General features: G+C 20.6%; 1 protein-coding gene across 3 annotated transcripts in view; it reads left to right on the top strand.

The window, feature by feature from the left end:
• Nucleotides 1–23,799, top strand: part of LOC122717676 (cadherin EGF LAG seven-pass G-type receptor 1-like) — a 154,464-nt gene that overhangs the window by 90,824 nt on the left and 39,841 nt on the right. For all 3 annotated transcript variants that reach the window (XR_006347238.1, XM_043941955.1, XM_043941956.1), the window contains one exon: nt 10,083–10,188. Coding sequence is in view for 2 of the 3 variants with exons in the window: in XM_043941955.1 (XP_043797890.1) it covers nt 10,083–10,188 (106 nt within the window). In the remaining variant the exon portion in view is untranslated. The remainder of the gene's footprint in view (nt 1–10,082; nt 10,189–23,799) is intronic.

The following is a 23,799-nucleotide window of genomic DNA, read 5'->3' on the forward strand; positions in this document are numbered from 1 at the left end:
TATTATGTTATATTATATGCTTCGATAGATACATTAAAAAATTATTATAAATTAAATGAATATAATATATATATATGTTGGAAATATAATATATATACATACACATATATTTGTTATCTACATGTATTATCTTTTATGAAAATTCTTTCATAAAAAAGAAATTTCCTAATTCTCTGCATAAAAATTCTGCAGAAATAGATATATTATTCTATCAAATGAATTATACAACTCAATGAACAATAGTACTTTTTTAAAAACAAGAAAGAAAATTCTTTATTTCAATTTCTGGTATTTATTTTAATTAAAGTTAAAACATCTTGTATTTTATTGAAACAAGACAAATTTGAATTGTCATTGCATCAATTCATTCATTCAAATTTAACTATTCAATAAGTAGATTAGAAAGAAATAATCTTAACCTTTCACTGTTACGTCCAAGTCTCGAAACACTTTAGAAACACTGGAAAGGAATCGATTTCCCAAATAAGTGCCAAAGTAAAGTAAGCTAAGGTCAACTAAGGTAATTGAAGTTTTCACGCGATTTCAACAACTCCCGATTTCAATCGAGCATTGATAACCTAGAGTGGCTACTGCTAAACTAGAAACTAGTAACTTTGTGATATAGTAAATAGAGCAACAAGAAACAGATTTCTAGATGTCACTAGAGTTCAAGCCTGCTTTCTCTGAGAACGGTAAACTTTAGATATCGTGAGTTTCGACCTGAAATCGATTTCAATCGAGTTCTCCAACCACAAAAACTTGGCTTGGACCATTCGAATAGCATGCAATCAATCAAAGTAATTTTCTTTTCCCTTTAGATATTCTTGCGAAAGAATTGGATTAAGATGATGGTTGAAAGAAATAAATTGAAAAAATAAATGAAAAATGATTTTTTAGATTAGGCTCTAAGTTGATTCGTTTGTAATAAAAAATCAATTATAAATTTTTATACTGATTGGATTAGAATTTAATAATTGAATGGAATTAATATTTTGTAATTTTATTTGGATTTAAAATTTACTTGTGTTTATAAACCAGCATATTAAAGAGAAAGATAAGAATATAATATATATTTATATAAAAAACATTCAAATTTAAGATTATTTTTGCACGAATTATTTTAATTACAGATCTAGAAATATAAAATCATGTTATAGTGTTTTTTACTTATTCTTACTTTTTATATTTTTTTTATCTTGTACTTGTAAAGATTTTAAACGATTGAATAAATATCATTTATAATTCGATTTCTTTTTATAAATAGGAAATTATATTTGAAATGCTATTATCTTCATTATTAATAATCAGAATATTGGTTGAGAAATATCATGATTTATTATTACTATTTCTTTTTGGCTTCATTCAATGTAAATTTAAATTGCTTGTAATAAATAACAACATTTTTGTATGTTAACTTTTGTTTTGGTTTTTGATAATTATATATATAATTTATGGGATTCTTGGGATTTATTATTTTAATTTCTATATGGTATTGAATTGAAATATTAATTATAGTACATTTCATATATTTATTTCATAAAAAAAATTAATTTTAATCCCATCAAATTTTATTTAAATAAAATAATAAAAAAATGTAAAAAATATATTGTTGTTGTGAATAATATATTAATAATTATTAATAAATAGGCATTCAATTAATTACTTATGAAATAAAATTTTTAATAAAAAATCAATAATAAATTTTATTAATTAGATTGAATTTAATTTATTAATTTATTATTAATTTATTGTTAAATACACAAATTAAATATAAAATTAAAGTGAATATTATTAATTCAATTATCTCTTCAATTTTATTAGTTTTTGAATAACAAGAGATATTATTTTAATTTATAGTAAGATGGAAGTTTATAAGATTTGAAATTTTTAATTTTATTAAAATATCTGGATCTTATGAATAATATGAATATTTTAAATGATCAATAATAATATTTATATATTCATATTACATTCTATTATTTTAACTATATATTTATTCTATATCTATATTATATATGTATCTATTCTTGTTATAAATATAGAATTCTTATATTCTTATATAACTTCTTACAATGAATAAGAATTTAAAAAGAATCTTTTTTTTCAATTTAAGAAACACAAATTATAATTTTATATGAATATTTTGATTGAAATTAGTCAATTAAGAATGATAAATTATTAATTATTAAAAACTGAAGTTTAAATTTAAATAATTGATGTTAAATTCATTTTATATATTATATGATACATATTATATATTATATAATAAATATTATTATATTTATTAATCTTATTTACATGACTTCTAATTTAATAAGAATTTTTTTGAAAATTGAAACATATGAATGATTATTTTCTCAAATGATTTATTTCAATGATGTCCAATCTTTCTTCATAGAATAACTCCAAACTAATGATTAGATATTTATTTTTAAACTTTGAAGAAACAAATGTATTTTCTTTCAAATCTAAAGACTTCTTGCATTTTACATTTAGAAAAGAAAGTGTCCATAAAATCTTGAACGATCGATTAATCTCGTTCTTCGTTACTTTTTTCACCGATCTCTTGAATAATCTCTTTCGAGGCTTTAGCTATACTTAAAAAGCTTATCGTCTGAATGAATCGTCGAACAAGAAAGAAGGAATGGAATTTAATAGTGGTACATTTTACACAGAAGCTTGAAGCATGAATCGATAGTTCGATCAATATTTCTTTCTTTACTGTCTCTTGAAAATTTAATCGTCTCTCGTTTTTCATCTTTCAAATCGATTTTAATGATGTAAAGAACAATAGCTTCGAATCAATTATCCAGAGTGGAAATGAGGTAGAAATTAACGTTACTTTTTATTAATGGCGAGAATTTAATATTAAGAAGAAATTCAAATTAAAAATGTATGATGTTCAAAGAAACTTTTATTCATGAGATATTGGATATCGAAATTGAATAGTAATAAATTATGAAATTATTAAATTGAAAATGTTTATTTATTTATTTATTTTAATGAAATTAGACATTTAATTTATATCTCTATGAATTAAAAATATTTCCTATATACACTTTTAAAATATTGGAAGAAAAATAATTAAATTTAGTGATACACGATTTAGTATGATTTTTTTATAATGCTTGTCGAGTGATTTAAATATAAAAATAAGAAATGTCAATAAATTATAATCAAAATGATATAATTTTACACACAATGTGAAAAAAATAAAACTAAGAGTATAGTGAATAAATGTAATTAATTTATTGAATACAAACAAAAATTTTACAAAAATTAATGAGCAAGAAGAAACAAGATACATAAAAAAGACAATGTATGTGTTAAAATAGATAAGTGTTAATATATTATTAATTAAAAATGGCAGCAGCGACTCTCTCAGAAATGAATATTTTACAACTGGTTCGGATTGCGGACCATTATCAAGAATAAAGCTTTGCAACTTTTAGAAATCTTTTAGAAATTCCTGCTTTTTCTGAGAATCACTTTCTTAAAATCCTATTGACGATTTCTCATTCGATCTGTGAATAATTCATTCCGAACTGAACCAGCCCCAATGGTAACCTCACCAGAAAAAGGAATATCGTGAAGAATCGAAGGGATGAATTAACTTGCTGCTCTTTTATTCGACTTTACGAGACAAATCCACTTCTCGTCTCGTGACTGACAAAGAACAGTATTGATGATAAAATTTCGCGGAATTTTCTTTTGCACGGATTGTTACATAAATGTTAACAAAGAACGGTATTCGATTGATAATAAAAATTTTAAATTTTATTTCTTTTATGTATTAGATTGAAAAGGTATATCATATGTTTTACAGAAATGTAAATTAAAAATTCTCTAAAAGATTAATATAACTTGAGAAATTAAGAAAAGGATATAAAAAATAAGAGAAGAAAGGTAAAAAAAATATTTAAGATTAATTTTCTTTATTTTATTATAATATGATATAATTTGTAAGAATAAATTATTATAAATTAGAAATAATAAAACTTTGGTATTTAAATTGTTAATTATTACTATGCTAGTATTACTAATAATATTTACTAATAATAATTCATTATTGTTATTCTTATTATTTATATTCAATTTGATACAATTTATTTTTATATAATTAATTTCAAACAAATGATTTTTTTCAATCATCTTCTTTTACTTTCTTATATTCTTTTACAAAAATATAGTATGAAATGGCTTTTTATCTTGCAAAATTAAATTTATGCTTATAATTTAATAAACAAGTCTCATTTTACTGAAAAGATTGCAAAATCTACATTGATTGGACATTTTTTGCTCCTCTTGATAAATATTATATAAATTCTGTTATTAATTATGTTGCCCTTATTTTAATAATATCTACTTAAATTATGTCGCAAAAATTGAAAAAGATGGCGAATCTATTCGTCATAATGCAAAAAAATTGCTATCTTTTTATGACAAGTATAAAGTTATATTAAAATCTACATACGGATAATTTTTTTCTTTATAACACTCTGTATATAGAATAGTATATTTTTCGCGCGAAATATATAGTCGAGAAACGAAAACTTACTTTGATCATTGAAGCATCGAGTCGATTCAGTAGGTAATATAGTAAAATTTTCCATACGAAATTTTCTCCCGGGATATTTTCTTTTCCCGTATGCTATTTTGAACACGGTCTGTTTACAAAATGCGAACTGGATACGCGAGTCGCTTGAAATATCGACAAATCGTCAGTTCATATTCTATGTGAACGTGATATTTCGATGCATCGATGCAATTTTAACAGAGGATTATTGCTCTATTTTATCGACGCGTATAAATGCTAATCAGAGTATTTTATTTTCATCTTTTTTATCGGTCGGTTGTAAACAACTGACAAATAAATTAATATGGATATTTGTATAAATGCATATTATTTTATTAAACGAAGAAATAGAACTATAAGATAGAAATTATGTTTTGTTATTATTTAACATACGTTCGATTATGTGTCATATATAAGATATCTCGTATGACTTTAATATTTTGATTTCATTATTAGTAGAAAAAAATGAAAATTAAACAGTGTTAAAGAAAATATTATAATATTACTATTTCTTTTTGTGAGATAGATATTGTAAAGAATATATGAAGTTTGTTTTTTTTAATGAAATTATATAATTTTTAATAAACAAATATTAATCCATGTATAATTAAAATTATTAATTTAATTGATGTATAAAAAAAAAAAAATAAAAAATTCAGAGCACAGCAACTTAATATTTCTTTCTTTCTTTTTCTCTCTCTTTTTCTTTTCGTTTTTCAATTCGCTTTTACTCTTACTCTCATTACAGTCGCATAGTTTACGTTTCTCTTACTCTCATCAGAGTCACAATAATGCTAGTCTAAATTTAAGTAAATTAACGTTGAAATTCCCATGGAGCAGGTAATAACTTCCAAGAAATTGTCTTAAACTCGAACTCCTCAACAAGAAAACAGAATAAATATAATGAAAGTAAACAGAAAAAGAGACAGTTTATCGGGCAATAATTAGCAAGTTAAAGTTACGTCATTGGAATTTAGGCAAGCATCGTGATCGTGGAGATAAAAATGAAACAAAAACAAAAATTATAGAAAAAGATTAATATATTTAAAAAGCAAAATAAAAAAAATACAAATAATTTATTATTGATATTTCTAAATAAAATAATCATATAATAAAATAAAATCACCAAAAATTTTTTTGCGTGAATTTCTCTTCGGATCAAAAAAAAGTTTTAAAGGCACGATGCTTTTAAGATTAAATTGAAAATTCGAATCGAAGATTTAATAAGAAAGTCTTGGTGAGATTAGGTATAAGATAGCAATTCGATATCAACTTGGAAAGAAGAACACGAAAACCGTATTTCTAGTTTTCGTCAAACTTTCTTCTTCAATAACCTTTCGTTGTTTCCTCCTTACTTCGTCTCTGGAATTCAATTTCGTTACTTTTCCTTTCTTCCGTTCTGTGGACGAACATTCGCAAACACTGTTCATCTCTTTCCATCGAACTTTTCTCTCGGCATTCAATTGAAGTAACTTGATGCTCGATCTCACCACAAATTCGATCCAATGTATTAAAAACTTGAAAACGTGCTCGCCATTCATATATGTTGCTCGTATATATATATTTGTTTTCGTTTGCGAAATCGATTCAATATATGACTTATATATTATATAAAAATATATGTATATATGTTATATATATATATATATATATATGTATATGTGTATATGTTATATATATATATATTTATTATCAATATTATTTATTTGATACAATGTCTGTTGCTATATTGCAAATATGATACATCTGAGAAATTATATTCTATTTAGTAAAAGTATAAGTTTTGTTTGTTTTTTTTTTTTAATATTACAATAAAATATCGATTATTCGAATTAAAGTTGTGAGTATCGATTATCGATATTTTATCGATATCTTATTATATAATTTTGATATATCGATAACGCGAAAAAAATCATAATGTTAATTATTCAATAATTATTAAATAATCAATAATCATTGATTAATGATTAAGAAAATTAATCATAATTGTAATTAATTCAAGACTCATAAGATAATTATATTTTAAATTATGATTGAATTAGTGATTAATTTATTATCATATATTAATAATAAATCCTGTATATATTATTATAAGAATAATTATAATAATATAATAATATCATATTTTATGTAAAAATATGTATATACTTATTATTTATATTATTTTGATATGTAAAACAAATTACTTATTTATTTTAATATGCATCATTTATTAAACATTTTGATAATTTAAAAATAATATATATGTGTTTTTGGTATATTTATTAATTATTGTTACATATGAAAATAATTTATCATCAAAAATTGAAGATGAAAGCAGTATATTATATAAAAGAAACATTTTCTTTTATATCAATTATAATTATTAACTAAATTAAAAAAAATATTCCTTTTAAACTAGATATTAATTATTTTTATTATTGCTAGATGGCATTTCAATCACTTATTGAATCCATTATTAATCTATTAACCCATTGGTCGATAATATCAAGCATTTGTTATATCTGTATTATATATGTATATTATGTATCATATAAATATACAATGTTACTAGATTAGTTCTGTGAAGATTATTCTCAACTCTTCTGTGAAGATTCGATCAATGATTATGATTATTACGATTACTTTCAATAATCGATTATAATGATTAAATGATGATTGATTCTGATTTTCAATTATTTTTCGTTTATCCATTGCATTATACTTTTGACAATTTCTTTATAACTAGAAATAATATGCTTCATCGCTATTAATATATCTACAAATGTGTTCCATCTTTCTATCTCTATATATCCATCGTTTTATGGTTCCAGTAAAAGAAAAATAATAATATTTCATAAAACTTGTGCCCTATTTGGCCGCTTGCCGACCATTTTGCTCTTCTCAACAAATAAAAAAAAAAAGATAGGGCAAGAATATAAACAGTTTCACCTTGACCAATCCAGTTGTTTGATTTATGAATTATTTACGAATTGCTACATGAACTCATTTATACAAACCCTTTTTTCGTATAAAATATATATCCACATTTTTATATTGTATCTTTTAAATTATTAAAATTATTTATAAAAAAATTTATACATATATATATATAAAATAAATTTTTTTTTGTTTTAATCTTAGATATAAATAAAATAATAAATAAATAGGCAGATTGGATTAAAATAATTTTGTTATATATATGAAAGTTTTTTTTCTAAATAATTTTAATTTTAGTAAAATAAATAAATTTAAGCATATAAATATCTTAATCTAGAGATTTTCAATCAATATTTTTTTTCATAAAAATAAGATCATAATGCAAATATATATATATACATATACACACACAAGTGTATCGTTTGTAATAAATTTTGAGAAAAAGAAATAAATTTTAAATGATTTATTTATTAATTAATATTCTTCCTTAGTCACTTCTCTTTATCTTAACGATGTTATCAATATATCATTATATCGATATATATCAATTAATCAATAATAATGGATAATTACATTTTTACGATGTTGTTTCACGAGACGATTTTTTTATATAAATTTGACAAAGATCAATGGATAATTTTTGTGTACAATTTTTTTTTATTTACAAAATATCAAATAAATAAGTTTTAAAAATATTTATCAGAAATTAGACAGTTTAGAATATTAATTAATGAACAAATCATTTAAAATTTATTTCTTTTTCTTAAAATTTATTACAAATGATACACTTGTACATATATATATTTATATATATATTTGTATTAAAATCTTATTTTTATGAAAAAAAAATACTGATTCGTGTATATCAAATTTAAAAAAATTGAAATTCAGTGGCATAGTTTATTTCCACTTCGTATCATTTACACTACATTTTTCACCACGATTATCCCTATCGAATTCCTATCTCGTCCTCCTTACGACTGTTTCGTTTCTCTTTTTATGGATGTTTCGCACGAATCGAACAAAACACGTAATATAACGAAAACAAAAAGAAACGAAGAGAAGGAAAGAGAAAGAGTTCCTTTGACAGGAATTTTCTCGTAAATTGTATTTTGCGTTTCTTTGTTTGCCATCCTGTCCAACGACGAAGGAATGCAAATTATCTGTAAAACACTACCTTTTTTAGAAGGTAGATAATATGAATGAGACACGTATCTTATGAAAGCGATTATTTTTTTTCATGTTTTAAACTCATGTTTTAAAAGTTTCTCCAAAATATTTTACAAAATATTATCATTTTATATTTTGCAAAAAAATAGTACATTATAGTTTTTAATTTTTTTTAACAATATGTATTAGAATTTTTATTTATGCAAAATAAAAACACTTGTTATATAAATGTTCTATTAATTATTATTAATTATTATCTAAATATTTCATTATAGAAAATATATGAATAGTATTTTTCATTAGAGTATATAAACATATAAAAAATTTATTTTTTTTTTTTTTTTTAGGAAAAGGATAAAATTTATTAAACCAGTAGTAATGAAAATATCTTATTATAATATTATGTTATACTATATATTATTATTTCGAAACATTTGTAGGATTTTTTAAAAAAAAATTTTCTAATTTTAAAAATAAGTTTGAAACTCAAAAACAATGTAATATCATAGAAATAATGATAGAATCATATAACTCTGAAAAAATTATATAATTTATTCTAAGCAAATGTGGATTCAATAGATTTGATTCTTTTAAAAATGAAAATGTTCTATTATGCATATACTATATATTATAATAGAAATAATTGATCTCTTTAATAATATAAATTAAAATAATTTGTTAATTTTCTTATTTTTTTTTTAAACAAAAATATTAATCATCTATTTAACTTTTTCCTATTTGATTCTATCATTATTATGAGACTATGATGTAAATTGTCTCATGATCATAGATATATCATGATCATAGACTATGATGGATGGATACAAATTAAAATATATATACAAAATTAAATGAATGGAATTAAAATAAAGATCTATTTCTTTTTTTAATATCAAATCTGATTATTTTAAGCAATTTTCAAATTACATTATTTTGAAATTATTGAAGAAATAATTTATTTTTAAAATAAGAAATATTTCATATATATGTTTTAATTAATTAAATAATTTAATTAACATTCTACGAAATAAATTATTTAAATTATTTCTTATTATTAATTAATTTCTTAATATTATATTATTGCTAACTAATACTATTATTACTACATTATATTATTATTATACTATTATTCAATATTCTTTGTACATCATATGCATTTTGTACATTTTTATACAATTCCAATTTTTCATAAATTCATAAACTTTTCTATTCTCTAAATTATCTTAAAAAATTGCATTTCTTAAACTTGTTATAAATTTATTAATAATAAGTAAAATCATATATTATCAATTTCGAAAATTACGAATAATTATTTCTCTTACTATATTTTTTATCTGTAATAATATTTATCATGTTACTATACGTTTAATATGCGTGCTATTTGATTTTTGTAGATAAAAGTTCCTTCGTGTTTCAGCTTATTCTCGGATTTGAGAAGCCTGGCGGGCACGACCCTTATGAATCTCTTGGCAGCTCTCTTCATGGTTCAACTACTCTTCATAGTTGGAGTGGGTGGCGTTCAGGTAAGTTTCGACAGCTTTTTCCAAAGGAAGAATTCTTCCTCTTCTCCCTTTTTTAACTTTTGTTGTTTTTTAGATATAAGTAGATCTATTCGAAAATTTGCCATTGCATAAATAATTTTTTATGCAATTCTAATAATTTTTAAACGATATTAAGTTTAAATTTTTAAATATCATGTATAGTTTATGAAATATTTTACACGAAAAGTAAATCGATTTACTTGTAATAAAATGATTTGTTTGTCACTTTATGAAGTATTATTTATTATTTGTATTTTTTTATTCAAATTAATTCTTATTAAATATGCAACGTTTCAAATATTTACATTATTACTATGTATAATTATTATTATTATATATTATTACTAATTTATAAAAATAAAAGTTATAAAATAATAATAATATTAATTAATTATATATTCTGAATGTTTATTGAAAAATAAATTTAAATAAATTTTCAATTAACAAATAAACTTTATTGTTTTCAAATAATTAATTTTTCAATTATGCACTTGGCCAAATAAAAAATATAATATCGATTAAATAAACATTATACGTATCGAGTAATGATTAACAATGATTAACATTATTTGAAATAATTATTTTTAAATTATTATTTCAAATAAATTTCGCCAAAAATTGTTTTCAATAATTATATAATAATTAATAATTATAATTATTTTTAATAATTATAATTATTTAATAATTTTATTTAATAATTATTAATTTAAATCATGAATTATATTTTAATAAAAAAATATAGCTAGCCATATCGTTATCTTTTTCTCAACACATAAAACTATTTTCGTGTAAATTGTAAAGAGGTTTTTACCCGTCACGCGTGTCAGGTTAATTAGCGCGGATTTACCGTCTCTCGGTAAAAAAGGGAAAAAAGAAATCGAACGAGAAAAGAAAACGGTTCGAGGCGATGGATAGATTACCGAGAGAGCACGAAGCTTTTTCTTTTAGGGAGATAAAAAAAAAAAAAAAAAAGAAAAAGACGTTTACACGTAACGTCCGAGAACTCAGTTGAAGGAAAAGTGAATAGAAATCGGGCAAGTCGCAAAGGGAATGTCATTGCACGGCAAGAGAGGGAATTTTAAAAGCTGTTAAAAACGGTCTCGCGAGTGCACGTAGTCTGGAATCGCAGTAATACTCTAGAGTCAAACAAAAGCCACGGAATTCTGTTCAACGTGTGACTTCTCAGCTGCTAAGCTCTTTAATGAAAACAGCACCGCAAAGGACATACGACTTCTGCTAGAAACAACTAGTATGCACCTTTCTGTTTCTTTTCCTTTCTCGCAAAAATATTTCTCTCTTTCGGTTGAAAAAACATAGCCATGTCATTAGGGGAGTAGCGTGTAGCATAAAAGAGGTTGGCAGTTTGATGATGTCTCGAGTTAGTGTTGGTTATAGATGTGTATATGTGTGTGTATCTATTCACACATCTATATTTATTTTTTTGTTGCTTACCTTTAGTTTTGTCTAATTGTAATTATATGTATACCATTGTTTCTAGACCAAAGCTCATAAAATGTTTCTGCTTTTTTTAAATCTAAGAGTTTTTGAATATGAAAAAATAAAATGTTGGGATTATTAATACAAAAGATAGGAAAAAGATATTTAATCTATATACATAGATAATATATATAGATAATATATAGTGATAATAGTGAAATCTTTAAAAATATCAGTAACTATTAACTATTAATAGCTAATTTATTACTTTTATTTATTTACTTTTCAAATATTCAAATTATTACATTTTTCTACATAAAAAATGTTAAAAAATACATATTTTGTTGATTCTTAAAATTGATTTAAACTAAATGTTTGTCATAGTATTATAATAATTAAAATAAAAATTATAATGAACTTTCATGACAACCGTTGTTTTTCATTAATGTTTCTTTGTTTATGAATTCTTGTTTCACTGAATCTCTGCTTTTGCTGTTTTTACGTATAAACATTTAATCTAGTTTATTTTATAATTTTTAAAAAATTAAAAAAAATGTAAATTATTATACAATGATGATTTGAAATAAAGAATAGAAGTTAATATCAAAATATCGATTAAGATTTATTTATTAAATTACAAGAAATTTAAATTTTTTTTGGATAAAACAAAATGGAATGTGATGGAAATAGAAATTGTTTACAACTTAATAAATAAGACTTAATCATTATTTTTATATATCAATTTTTACGTTTGTTTTTATCTTTAGAATTAAATCTACAAAGATTTTCCATGAATATAATAACATTTTATATAACTTTATTTAACTTTTATATAAGTAATGTAAGAAAAAGAACAAAATTAAAAATAAATGATTAAATGCTGCATAGGATTCGATCGGTAGACGAAATATGAAATCTTAATCATAAAGAAAATATATTAGTAATATTTCTAAGACTTAGTATACATGTACATAATACACACATAAATTATATGTGATGTAGATTAATAAAGTCGTTAATTTATCATTATATTGGAGAGCATTTAATATCCATCTAAAGAATTTAATCCCTTGATTTATAATAGAATATTCTGAAGCTCACGTTTAATAAATGAGATATTCTAAAGTTTATAACAAAATGAAATATATTAATTTTAATAAATTGGAAAATTAGCAATCTATGAGAATTCAAATCGTTCAATAAAATTGAATCGAAAATTTGTTCAGGATCAAATTTGTTTCTTGAAAATAACTCATTATTGACCACAAATGTAAAAGAGAATCTTTAAAATATCGAGAATTTCGAGAAATTTGAACTATATATTGAAATCAGATTTCTGTTATATTGAAATAAATAGATTTTTTTTTTTCACTTTTAAAAAAATTCTATTCAAATTTTACATTTTATCATCAACATTTTCATAAATAAACTAAATTTATTAATAATTAAATTTATAAGTAACTAAATTTTTATGAAAAGAAACAATATAATTAAAAAATTATTTAAAAAATGGAATTTATGGAATAAATATTTTATAATCTATTTAATAAAAATATTGGAAGTAAGTGGAAACAAATTATTTTAAAATATTTGAAAAAGATTTCATAAAATAAATAAAATTATTAGGTAGTAGTTTTATTTAACAATATATCATATTAATGTGTTTATGTTAGATAAAATTTTAATATTTTTAATATTATTCTTAATAATATTATTCATTGTCATTCAATAATATAAGTTTTATATTTAATTAAATAAATATATTTAGTTATCAAAAATATATATTCAACATTTGTTATAATATTGAAAAACATTTTAATATCGATAAGTAATATTTGTTTTTGTAAATAAATTTTTATAAATTATTTCAGAATGTTTGTTAGAAAATAAAATAAAATTCTATAAGATAAATAAAATTATTAAACTATTAAAAAATAAATAATTTTATTTAACAATAAAATATCATAATACATTAATAAAAAACATTATAAATTATTATTTAATATTTTTGTCTATTCTTAAATAATATTTAATCAATATTTGTATTTATGATGATGGAGAAACTTTTTTAATATAAATGAATAAAAATATATGTTTCTGTAAAAAAAAATTCTTTTTTTTTACATTTCATAAATTCTTATAAAACTAAAACTTTTATTTTTAAGAAATTTTTTTTATCTGTTCTCATCAAAACTTGTAATGTAAAAATTTTTTTAAAAAAAATTTCATAGTTCATGTTATAAATAAAATCTTGATTGCCATTTTAATATAAGCCATGGAATGTCATGAATCCAGGGATTTCAATTAATATTCGTAGATGGAAAAGAAAAAAAGTGATATCGTAGTAACATTATATTATATTATACTATTTTTAAAATTATAGTAATTAAAACTAGTATAATAATTATTATAAATTACAATTTAAAATATTCTTTTCATTTTAAATTAATAGAATTTTAAGTTTACAAACAAGAAATTGTAAATCATTTATGAAAATTATTTATATTATAATTCATATAATTCATATAATTTATAAATAATAAATAAATATTTAAGAATAGCTTTTTTTTATTTTTTTATATTTTTTGATTTTAATATTGTGTTTTTTTAATTTATTATATTATATTATAATAAAATATGAAATTCCATGATATAATTCCATTTTTTATTAATTGGACTTAAATTATGATTTACCATATTATTTTTATAGCTGGTTCTTTCTGATTATCTCCTGTTTCTTGCCAATCTTGTATCCTAACATTAACTAGATATTGTTACCAATTCTTATACTAATGAATTTTTCTATTAACTTCGAGAACGTGATAAGATTAAAATATTTGGAACAAATTAAAAATTATTATTTCACAAGTATTTTTAATTTATATATTTATCTGTAAATATCGTTTTTCGTATTCGTTTTCAAATATCGATGAAATTATAACATAAAAATAAAGAAAATAGAAGTTACAATATACATACTTAATAACATGATAAAAATATAAATTAAAGACAAATAAATACAAAAGGTATATATAATAAAAAATTTATTAATGTTTGCAATGAAAATTAATTTTATCGAAACTATCTTCATATTAAATCTGATTAAAATTAGAAATAAATTGTTCTCATTAATAGAAAATAATCATACAATTTTAATTTTAACTTTTTCGTTCCATTTTAAATTATATAGATATTTATGCTGCCTTTTAATTAAAACTAAATCCTATCTATTTTAAAATTGAAAAATCTGAGAAATTTAATTTCAAAAAATTAAATTTTATTTAATTTAAGATTTTATCATTTTCTTTTTCATCCTTTTTAACCTCTTCATATTGTAAAATTAAAGATATCGTTACAATTACTTTCAAAGCAATGATGATCAAGTAAAATATTATCAGTGCTTCAAATTTTTTGCTTTCATTATTAAAAGATTCTATAGTGAAGAGTTCTTCAATAGATTTTTTTTTTTTTTTAACTTAGAATAATTCTAATTTAAAAAAAACTAAATACATATATATATATATATATATATAAGATTAAAATGAACAGATTAAATGAATTAGATTTTATTATTTCTATTATCTTGAAGAATTTTTTAATTTAAAAAACATTTCTCAAATTTCCTTTCCAATTTGGTGTTACTTGCACTTACTTCTTCATTTGACGATTCTTTAGCTTTCGCCTCTGTTAAAACTTGTATTCTTTCGAATACCGTATATGTATACGGCAAACGATCCCAGATCCAATCGAGATTCGAGGCAAAAGTTGACCCGAATCTAACTCGAAGCTAATGCAAACGAAATTCGTTGAATTTAATCTGAGCAAGCAAAGCGGATTTACCACGTTCGTTCGGAATCACATTTTCGAACGAGAACTTTCAAGCAGCATCGTAATTATTTCACTGAATGTAGAGTGAACATCGAAGTCGTGTTGTAAATATATCGGATAAAAAAAAAGATTATTGAAAACTGGGGATTTTCATGTATATATATATTTTTTTTATGTGCGTTTTGTTGCATATTTTGCATAACATAAACAACATAAATGAGTGTGTTCCATATTTTTCTTCTGTAGAAAAAATTAGAAGAAATATCGATACGATGATAAAACAAATTTAAAGATATTAAATATTCGTGAGACAGTTTTGAAGAAAAATTAAATAACTGGATAAAATTAGATAACTGGATAATTTCAATTCATCTTGACATCAAAAATGAACAAAATATATTTTTATGATATGTTTATAGAAAAGAAAAAATAATTTTAATATTTAAAATATAAAAAAATATAATAAATGATTAAAGAAATAAATACGTAAATAAGTAAATATGTGTATATTTATATAAGTATTATATATTTATATATAATATATTTATATATTATATATAATATATATTATATATTATATATATAGTATATTTATATATTAGTAGTTAATGATTATATAGCGCTAGTGTCGCATTATAGTATTAAGTGACAATTTGTATTTACATTTAAAGAATGATGAAACAAGATGGAAACAAAGTAAGACAACGGAGATGAAGTTATTCTATATATTAATTGCTTATTAACTTAAATAAGCAATATTTTTGTATATTTTTTGTATTTGTTTCATTCTTTAGAATTGGTTCTCATAAAAAATTTTATGAATATTTTAATTTAATCATATGTTGTTTGTTTATATCTTAAGTAATATAACATATATGAATAGATATTTTTTACATATTAATTGAATATTTTAATAGCACAAAAACTATAAATAAGTAAAGTAAAATCAAAATCTTGTCTGACAATGTCAATGAATTGGTTTATCAATTTATTGTAATTATTTTATTAATAAAAAAGTTATAAAATCAATTTTAGATAATTTATTTTAAAAAATTTGTCCATCAAATTTTCATTTTACTATTTAAAATATTGAATATAATAAAATATGAAAATATGAAAAACAATTTTTGTTTATTATTAAAAGTCATAAATCTTGTTCTTATATTTCAATGTTGCTAATGTATAACAATGTTTGTCGTAGTGAAAAGTCACTTTTTATGAAAATGAGGAATGGCCATTTTTCTTGTACAATTTCTATCAATTGATCCAATTAAGCATAATACTTTTTATCATTATCCATATGATAAAAATTCATAACAAAGTATTCCTTTGTAATTCCAAACAGACAACAAAATCTTTTTAATCGTCCTCGCAAACGAACTTGTTATACAACCTAATTGTAATGTAAAAGTTTCCTTTTAATGTTATGTTCTGGTGTATTTCTCTTTGCTCGTATAATATATGGAAAATATATTTTTATAATTTATTCGTTGTAATTATGCATTTAAATTAATTTATTAAAAATTATGGATAAAAATTTTAATAAAATATTTTATTTCAATAATATCATCAAAGCTTTTGTTACAATTTAATTTATATTATTAATGAAATTTTACAATATTATTTTGATAATATTAATAAATTTTGTTTCATATTTTTATACATTATTTAATTTTTACAAATTATATTTTATTTAATATTCTTAAAATTAGTAAAATTGGTAAAGAAAATACTTATCGGGATTTTCTACAATTCAGATTTATATTATTAGTGAAATTTTGTAAATTATTCTAATAATAGTAATAAATTAAGTTTTATAAATAAATTTTACTTTTATATTTTACAATTTTATATTTAAATTTTAATTTCAAGTCATCTAATGAATTATATTATTCAATGTACTTAAAATTAATAAAAAAAAAATTATAAATTGAAATTTATAACTTATCAAATTACAACAAATATTATTAAATATTATTAAATATTGTAAATTACTGTGTAAGAAAATCCAAAATTTTCAAAAAATAAAATATTAAAATTTTTTTTATATTTCTTATTGAAATGAAAATATTTAAAGTTACAAATAATTGTACCTCTCTAATTTTGTTTCTTGTAACTTTGTTTTAATGAAAAATATGATATAAATTGTGATATAATTGAAAGTGAAGTGAATCCATTTTTTTTTTTAGGTATAGTGAATTAAAAAATACAGGAAAGTGAAATTGTAATATCCTACTTCATATTTAAATAATTACAAATTAAAAATTTAATTATTATCATAAATATTTAATTAATTTATTTTTTAATTTTAATCATTTTGTATTTTACATATTTAATAACTGAAATAATTTTATTTTTACGTATTTTATTAAAATGAAATTTCTATATAATTTTTTTTACTTTAATAATACTAAAAATATAGTAAATTAACTTAATTTTTTTTTTAAAAATATGTATATCTTAAAAAAATTAAATTAAAATATATGAAATTTAATCAAAAGGAAACCAAGTTATGTTTATACAAATTTTATCAACTAATCTAAATTTGATTTCTGTTTTAATAATCCTTTTCTTGATAATATAGTGACTATATGTTTAAATGATAAATCTTTATAATAAAATACTCCTTTGTAGTATCAAACAGACGATAGAATTTTTAATGTCAATAGTTATTACATGACTTAATAGAGCTTATAGTAAATTTTCTCTTATTCTATTTTACTTTAACTAATTAGTGATTCATATATTATTTCTAAAAGAAAAAAATGATATAATTTTGCTAATACTTGAAATTAAAGTAATAAAAAATTAATAAATAATCCAATAAATTAATTATTTTTCTGTATTAAAATACATGAAATTGATAATAGAAGAAATATGAAGTATATATATATATTAAATGGCATATTATAATTATAATAGAATCTCGATAACTAGAATTTCAAGAGTAGAATTGACATTTTCGAGTTATATAAATTTCGATTCATCGAAGTTATCCACTTTTATCTTTCCATAAAACAAAGAAAAATTTGACATAGATTCTACAAGTATTAAAACTTTTTCAAATGCAAAGATTCAAGGAAAAAAAAATTCATGAAAATCTTTTATCTTTTAAGTAATTGGAATTATAATTATAATTATAACAATTGAAAAAAAGAACAATATAAGAATGATCAGTTATTGATAATTTATAAAAATTATAATTACTTTAAATTGTAAAGTCACTGATGATAAAAATTATAGAGTTAAAATGTAATATATGCAAATTAGTTGATTTATAAGAAGTTTATATTTTGATTTACAAAAATTTTTATGGAATAAAAGAAAATAAACAATATTATAATTTTAATTATTTTCGAGTTTCAACTGTATTTAAAAAATGATAATCTATAAAATTTTGTAATATCATGAAAATAAAATCAAAATTTAAAGAAAATGAAAGAAAATGAATGTCAACATTTCCAATTTCTAATAAAAACACATAAGAATATCACATTAAAATTTCGAATTGGAAGTTTATTATTTAAAAACATACTGTAAAACTCTATTATTAAATAATATTAAAAAATATAATTATTTCTATATTAACAATTAAAAAATTGTAATTTTTTTAATTATATCATTACTATAACGGTATATGAAGTATATAAAAGAAGTTGACAAATAAAACTTAATTGGTATTTCTTAATGTAATTTCAAATAACTTTACAAAAATTTTCTTTTCGATTTTGTTAACGAATTATTAATACTAATTTAATAATAAATTTTTTTTATTAATAGACAAGACACATATATGATGTCGATTGATTGGGCATATATTGCCTGCGAGTCATTTGACACATATTTATTCAAGTTTCAACTTATAATTTATAGTAAATGACTTAAGTAAAACGATCTGATATTTTATTTTTGTGTTTATTTTGATCTAGAATTGATCCAAAAATATATTAACTCATAAATATATTAACAGTCTATATACTATTATTAATATACTCTATATATGAAAAATAAAGTTGTCTTTTTTGTTGCAAATCCTTTAATTTCCTAATAAAATGTTACCAGATGCAAAATCGTAGTTTTTAATTTAAATAGTTTTGTGTCTAGTTACGTTCTTATGTTAAGGAAACATCTCGTGAACCAATCGGCATCGAGAAATTTCTAATTAATTCTCGCGAATATTATCGTTTAATTACTCGTTCGTGCAAACTGATGTCGCGTCGATGAAAATCAACGTTCGAAAAGAACTCGGATTTGACGATACGTACTGATTCTCTCTTTTTTGCGAAAGGAAAGAATACTCGTGAGTACGTGAAAAAAATTGATTACAAATTTACAAAGATTTAATTACATGCGCACGATTTGCGATATATTTTTTTCATAGACGTTGAAAAAGTATATAATCCTCAGTCCACAAATTGGAAAGAGCGGAGATTAAAAAGAAAAAAAATTCCAATTATTCTTTCATCCGTACTTTGAATAACGAACTCAGTCGGTATTAAACCGAAATGAAAATAACTGTAATTAAAAAATATTAACCATACTCGATTCAGAAAAGATAATTAGGTAGAGGAAAAAATAGAATAAAATGAAATACCAAAGATATATTTTTTTTTTTTTTTGCTAACAGAAAAAAAAATATTAGAACGTAAAATTTAAAATAGATAATCAGAAAAATAAATTTTTTATTGCAAATTATATTTCCAATGATAGATAAGGTTTTACTTTATGGGATAAAATGGATATAATTATATTAAAAATTTCTTTAAAAGAATAATTTAAAGAAAAATTTTTAAAAATAGGAATACAATATAAATTACATTATTAATAAAAAGTAATTTTTAACATTTGCTTAACACAAATTATATATAAAATTATAAATAAAAAATAAATAAAAGTATATTAGAAAATGCTTAATTTTTATAAAAAAATTTTTATTTTAATTATTTTCGAAAATCTAAAAAATTTAGAAAATTAGGATAATAAGGACTTTCTCCACTCAGAGAAAATAAGTGTATAATTTTTATTTTTTCATTCTACTTGAATATTGATCATTTAATCTTAATAACATCTAATGGAAAAATTGCGAAACGGTATTGCAAAAAGCTAATGTACTAATTAATTACATTACCTTATATCTATTGACTGCTAGTACTGACAAGAAAAAAAAATAAATGTAATTTCATGTAAATACATGTTGTTTGAATATAAAGTAAAAATTGTGAAGAAATAAGAAATAAAAATTTAGAAAAAAATTAGATATATATTGTATATTATTTTAAATTTAAATTAAATTAAATATATCATTGCAAACTCAATATAAATGAATTTATTAAATTGCAAATATTTTATGTATTATATATTTATGCAAAATTTAAAAAAAAATCTACAAAATATATGATATTCAGAAAAGTATAAAATATTCAAAATATAGTTCATCATCATATTAAAAATATGATATATCTTAATAATTAATAATTATTATAATTAATAATAATTATTATCTAATAATTCTTATCATATTATAATCTAATTACTAATAATATTTAATTTAAAAACTTTATTATCAAAAAATATAAATATTTTATAAAACTGTACCTAAGTAGAGAAATTCATTTTTATTAGAATTTTTTTTTTTTTTTTTCATTTAGCGTGTACTATTTACGCTAAGAGTAATGAACTCTTTTTTTATCACGCTGTATATCATGCATAATAATAAAAGGTACCAGATACTATGCTTCTTCATTGATTTCTTCTCGATGCCAACGATTAGAGGAAATTTTTAGACGAAGAGCAAATCGATAAAGGTTGAACGAGTAATTAGGTACTTCTAACCAATCGAGACCTACGATTGACCTGACCCATGAAGGATGTCGATTATCTGTCTTTCATTTCACGCGCACACTCTCGATCTTCGATATTAAACTGAATGAGATTCTAGTTAAGTTAAATTGTATATACAGTTTAATTACAGGCATATTAAGAAAATTGTATTTTATGAAAAATTTTATACCGTGAATATTGATGGGAAGATCACTGAATATAAAAGACTTGAATATATTTCGTAACTTTATATTACGTAACATTCATTCATTTTCTTGTCGACATTCTATTATACTCTTGAGATGTGACTATTGATTATGTTAAGGTAAACAAATAAAAAAAAATAGATATCGTATAAGGGTGGAGTTGAAGAACACACCTTTCATAATAAATTCGTTTATTTCATGGAAACAAAAGAAAAATTATTAAAGTTGCAGATTTGTACCAAACAAAAATTACAATATACGTACTTATTACTTAAGTTTGCAACGTTACACTTACTTGATTGCATTATACGAATTCAAATGAATTTAACCCAACTTAAACGAATTGGAAAAAGACAAATGTACTGTCTCTAATTAAACAATTTCATTTTACGTATGCAAATTTAAAAGTTTAAAAAATAATATATTTTAATATATTTCAACAAATTATTTACAAATTCACAATCGATATTTTATTGATTCTTAACGATATATTAAGATAATTTAAAATATTGTTAGATAAGATATGTAATAACACAAAATGCAATGTATCAATTGTAAGAAAATTACTTTCTATGTGAAGTTATCACATATCATATATATATACGGTCTAATGTTGCAGTTTTATTTTTGTATTTGAATTTATATTGAAAATATTAATTTTTCACTTCAATCTCCGATATAAAAATATTTAATTCTTATGAGCTATTATTTAACGTAATTGTAACGTTCACGCCATCTATTGAGTAACTTTGTATGCAAGTGTAACACTATTACATAGTTTTCTTTTTGTATCTTTACTCTTTGTGACATCAACGCCAGGTGTTGTATATCAGTAAAAAAAAAATCTTAGTGTAAAGAAATCTGTGTCAAAGAACTTTTTATTGATAAAATCCTAATAATTCTAACAAATATTGAAAATAATAATATGCAAGTGTAATATTAATCAAAATAATTCAATGTATAATAGTAACAATGAATATGCATCAATATAAATATAAACAGATTCTGATAAAAAAATACAAAATATAAGATATCGATTATAATGATACAATAAATTAGATTAAAACTTCAAAAAATTTCATAATAATTTTATTTTTATATTTAAAATTATCTTATTAAAAAATAAAATTTTTAAATTTTTGGCAGCAGAATATATTTTCTTTCAATATTTTTATATATTTAATTGTTGTTATTTCATGAATAATTACTAAATTGATTATTCTCGAATATTTAATTTTTATTAATTTATTATTCATTTTAATTTATTATTATTATTTTATTATTAATTATTAATTTTATTTTTAATTTTTAAATTCGAAACATTTCGAAGTTACGATCGGGATCTTTTTAAAGTGTTTTTAAATCTTTTAAATCTATTATCATCATTTCAACTTATTAATATTTCAAACTTATTCATCACTCTATATAATTTTCTCAAGAATTTATCAGTTTGTTAAATTATTGTGAAATTTGTCAATTATTCAAAAAGAATTAATTTCCAAAATGATTGTATGTGATATTTATAACCTATTATATAAAATATAAATATGCATAAATTATTTGAAGAATAAAATTACACATAACAAAATTACAATTTCAATTATCTAATATTAATATGTTATCTATAAAAAATTCAAATAAACGTAAATATATTCTGTGTGACTTTATTAGGATTAAAACGCGGTCTACTTCATTCGCTTCTGTTCGCTTTAATTATAATATCGATATATCGACTATCGATAACATTCCGATATTATCAATATTTATCGATAATTTTACCGATAATTACATCTCTACTCCATCGTTTTTGCTTTTATTTTTTTTTTTTTTATTTCCTTTCACATTTATTTATTTTCTTTCTCGTTCGATTTATCTCTCTTATCTTTGTTCATAGATGTTATACCATATATTTTACATTATCTTTCATTCATCGCTATACTGTTTCATATGAAATTAGGGCAAACAGTTGAATTAGCTAAACGATTCAAGTTCTCTATGGGACCGTTATTTCATTTTTGACTTAACATTTTACAATTGCATTAAGATAACAATTCTGTTAAATTTTCTAACAAATTATTGTTGCAAAATTCATCTATTATGAATAAGTTACACTAATAATAAATTACGATTATTTATAAACGATATTTATATTATATTTATATAATTTATCATTAATTGTATCATATAAAATATTAAATCTATTATTTTAGGAATCCAATTTCAGTTGTAAAGAATTATTTTCTAGTGTAAAATTTGAATGTAAAATCAAATTATTATGGTTATAATTTATTATATATTATTA

Source organism: Apis laboriosa, unplaced genomic scaffold (assembly GCF_014066325.1).
Source record: "Apis laboriosa isolate Shangri-la unplaced genomic scaffold, ASM1406632v1 scaffold56_cov145, whole genome shotgun sequence".
NCBI lineage: Eukaryota > Metazoa > Arthropoda > Insecta > Hymenoptera > Apidae > Apis > Apis laboriosa.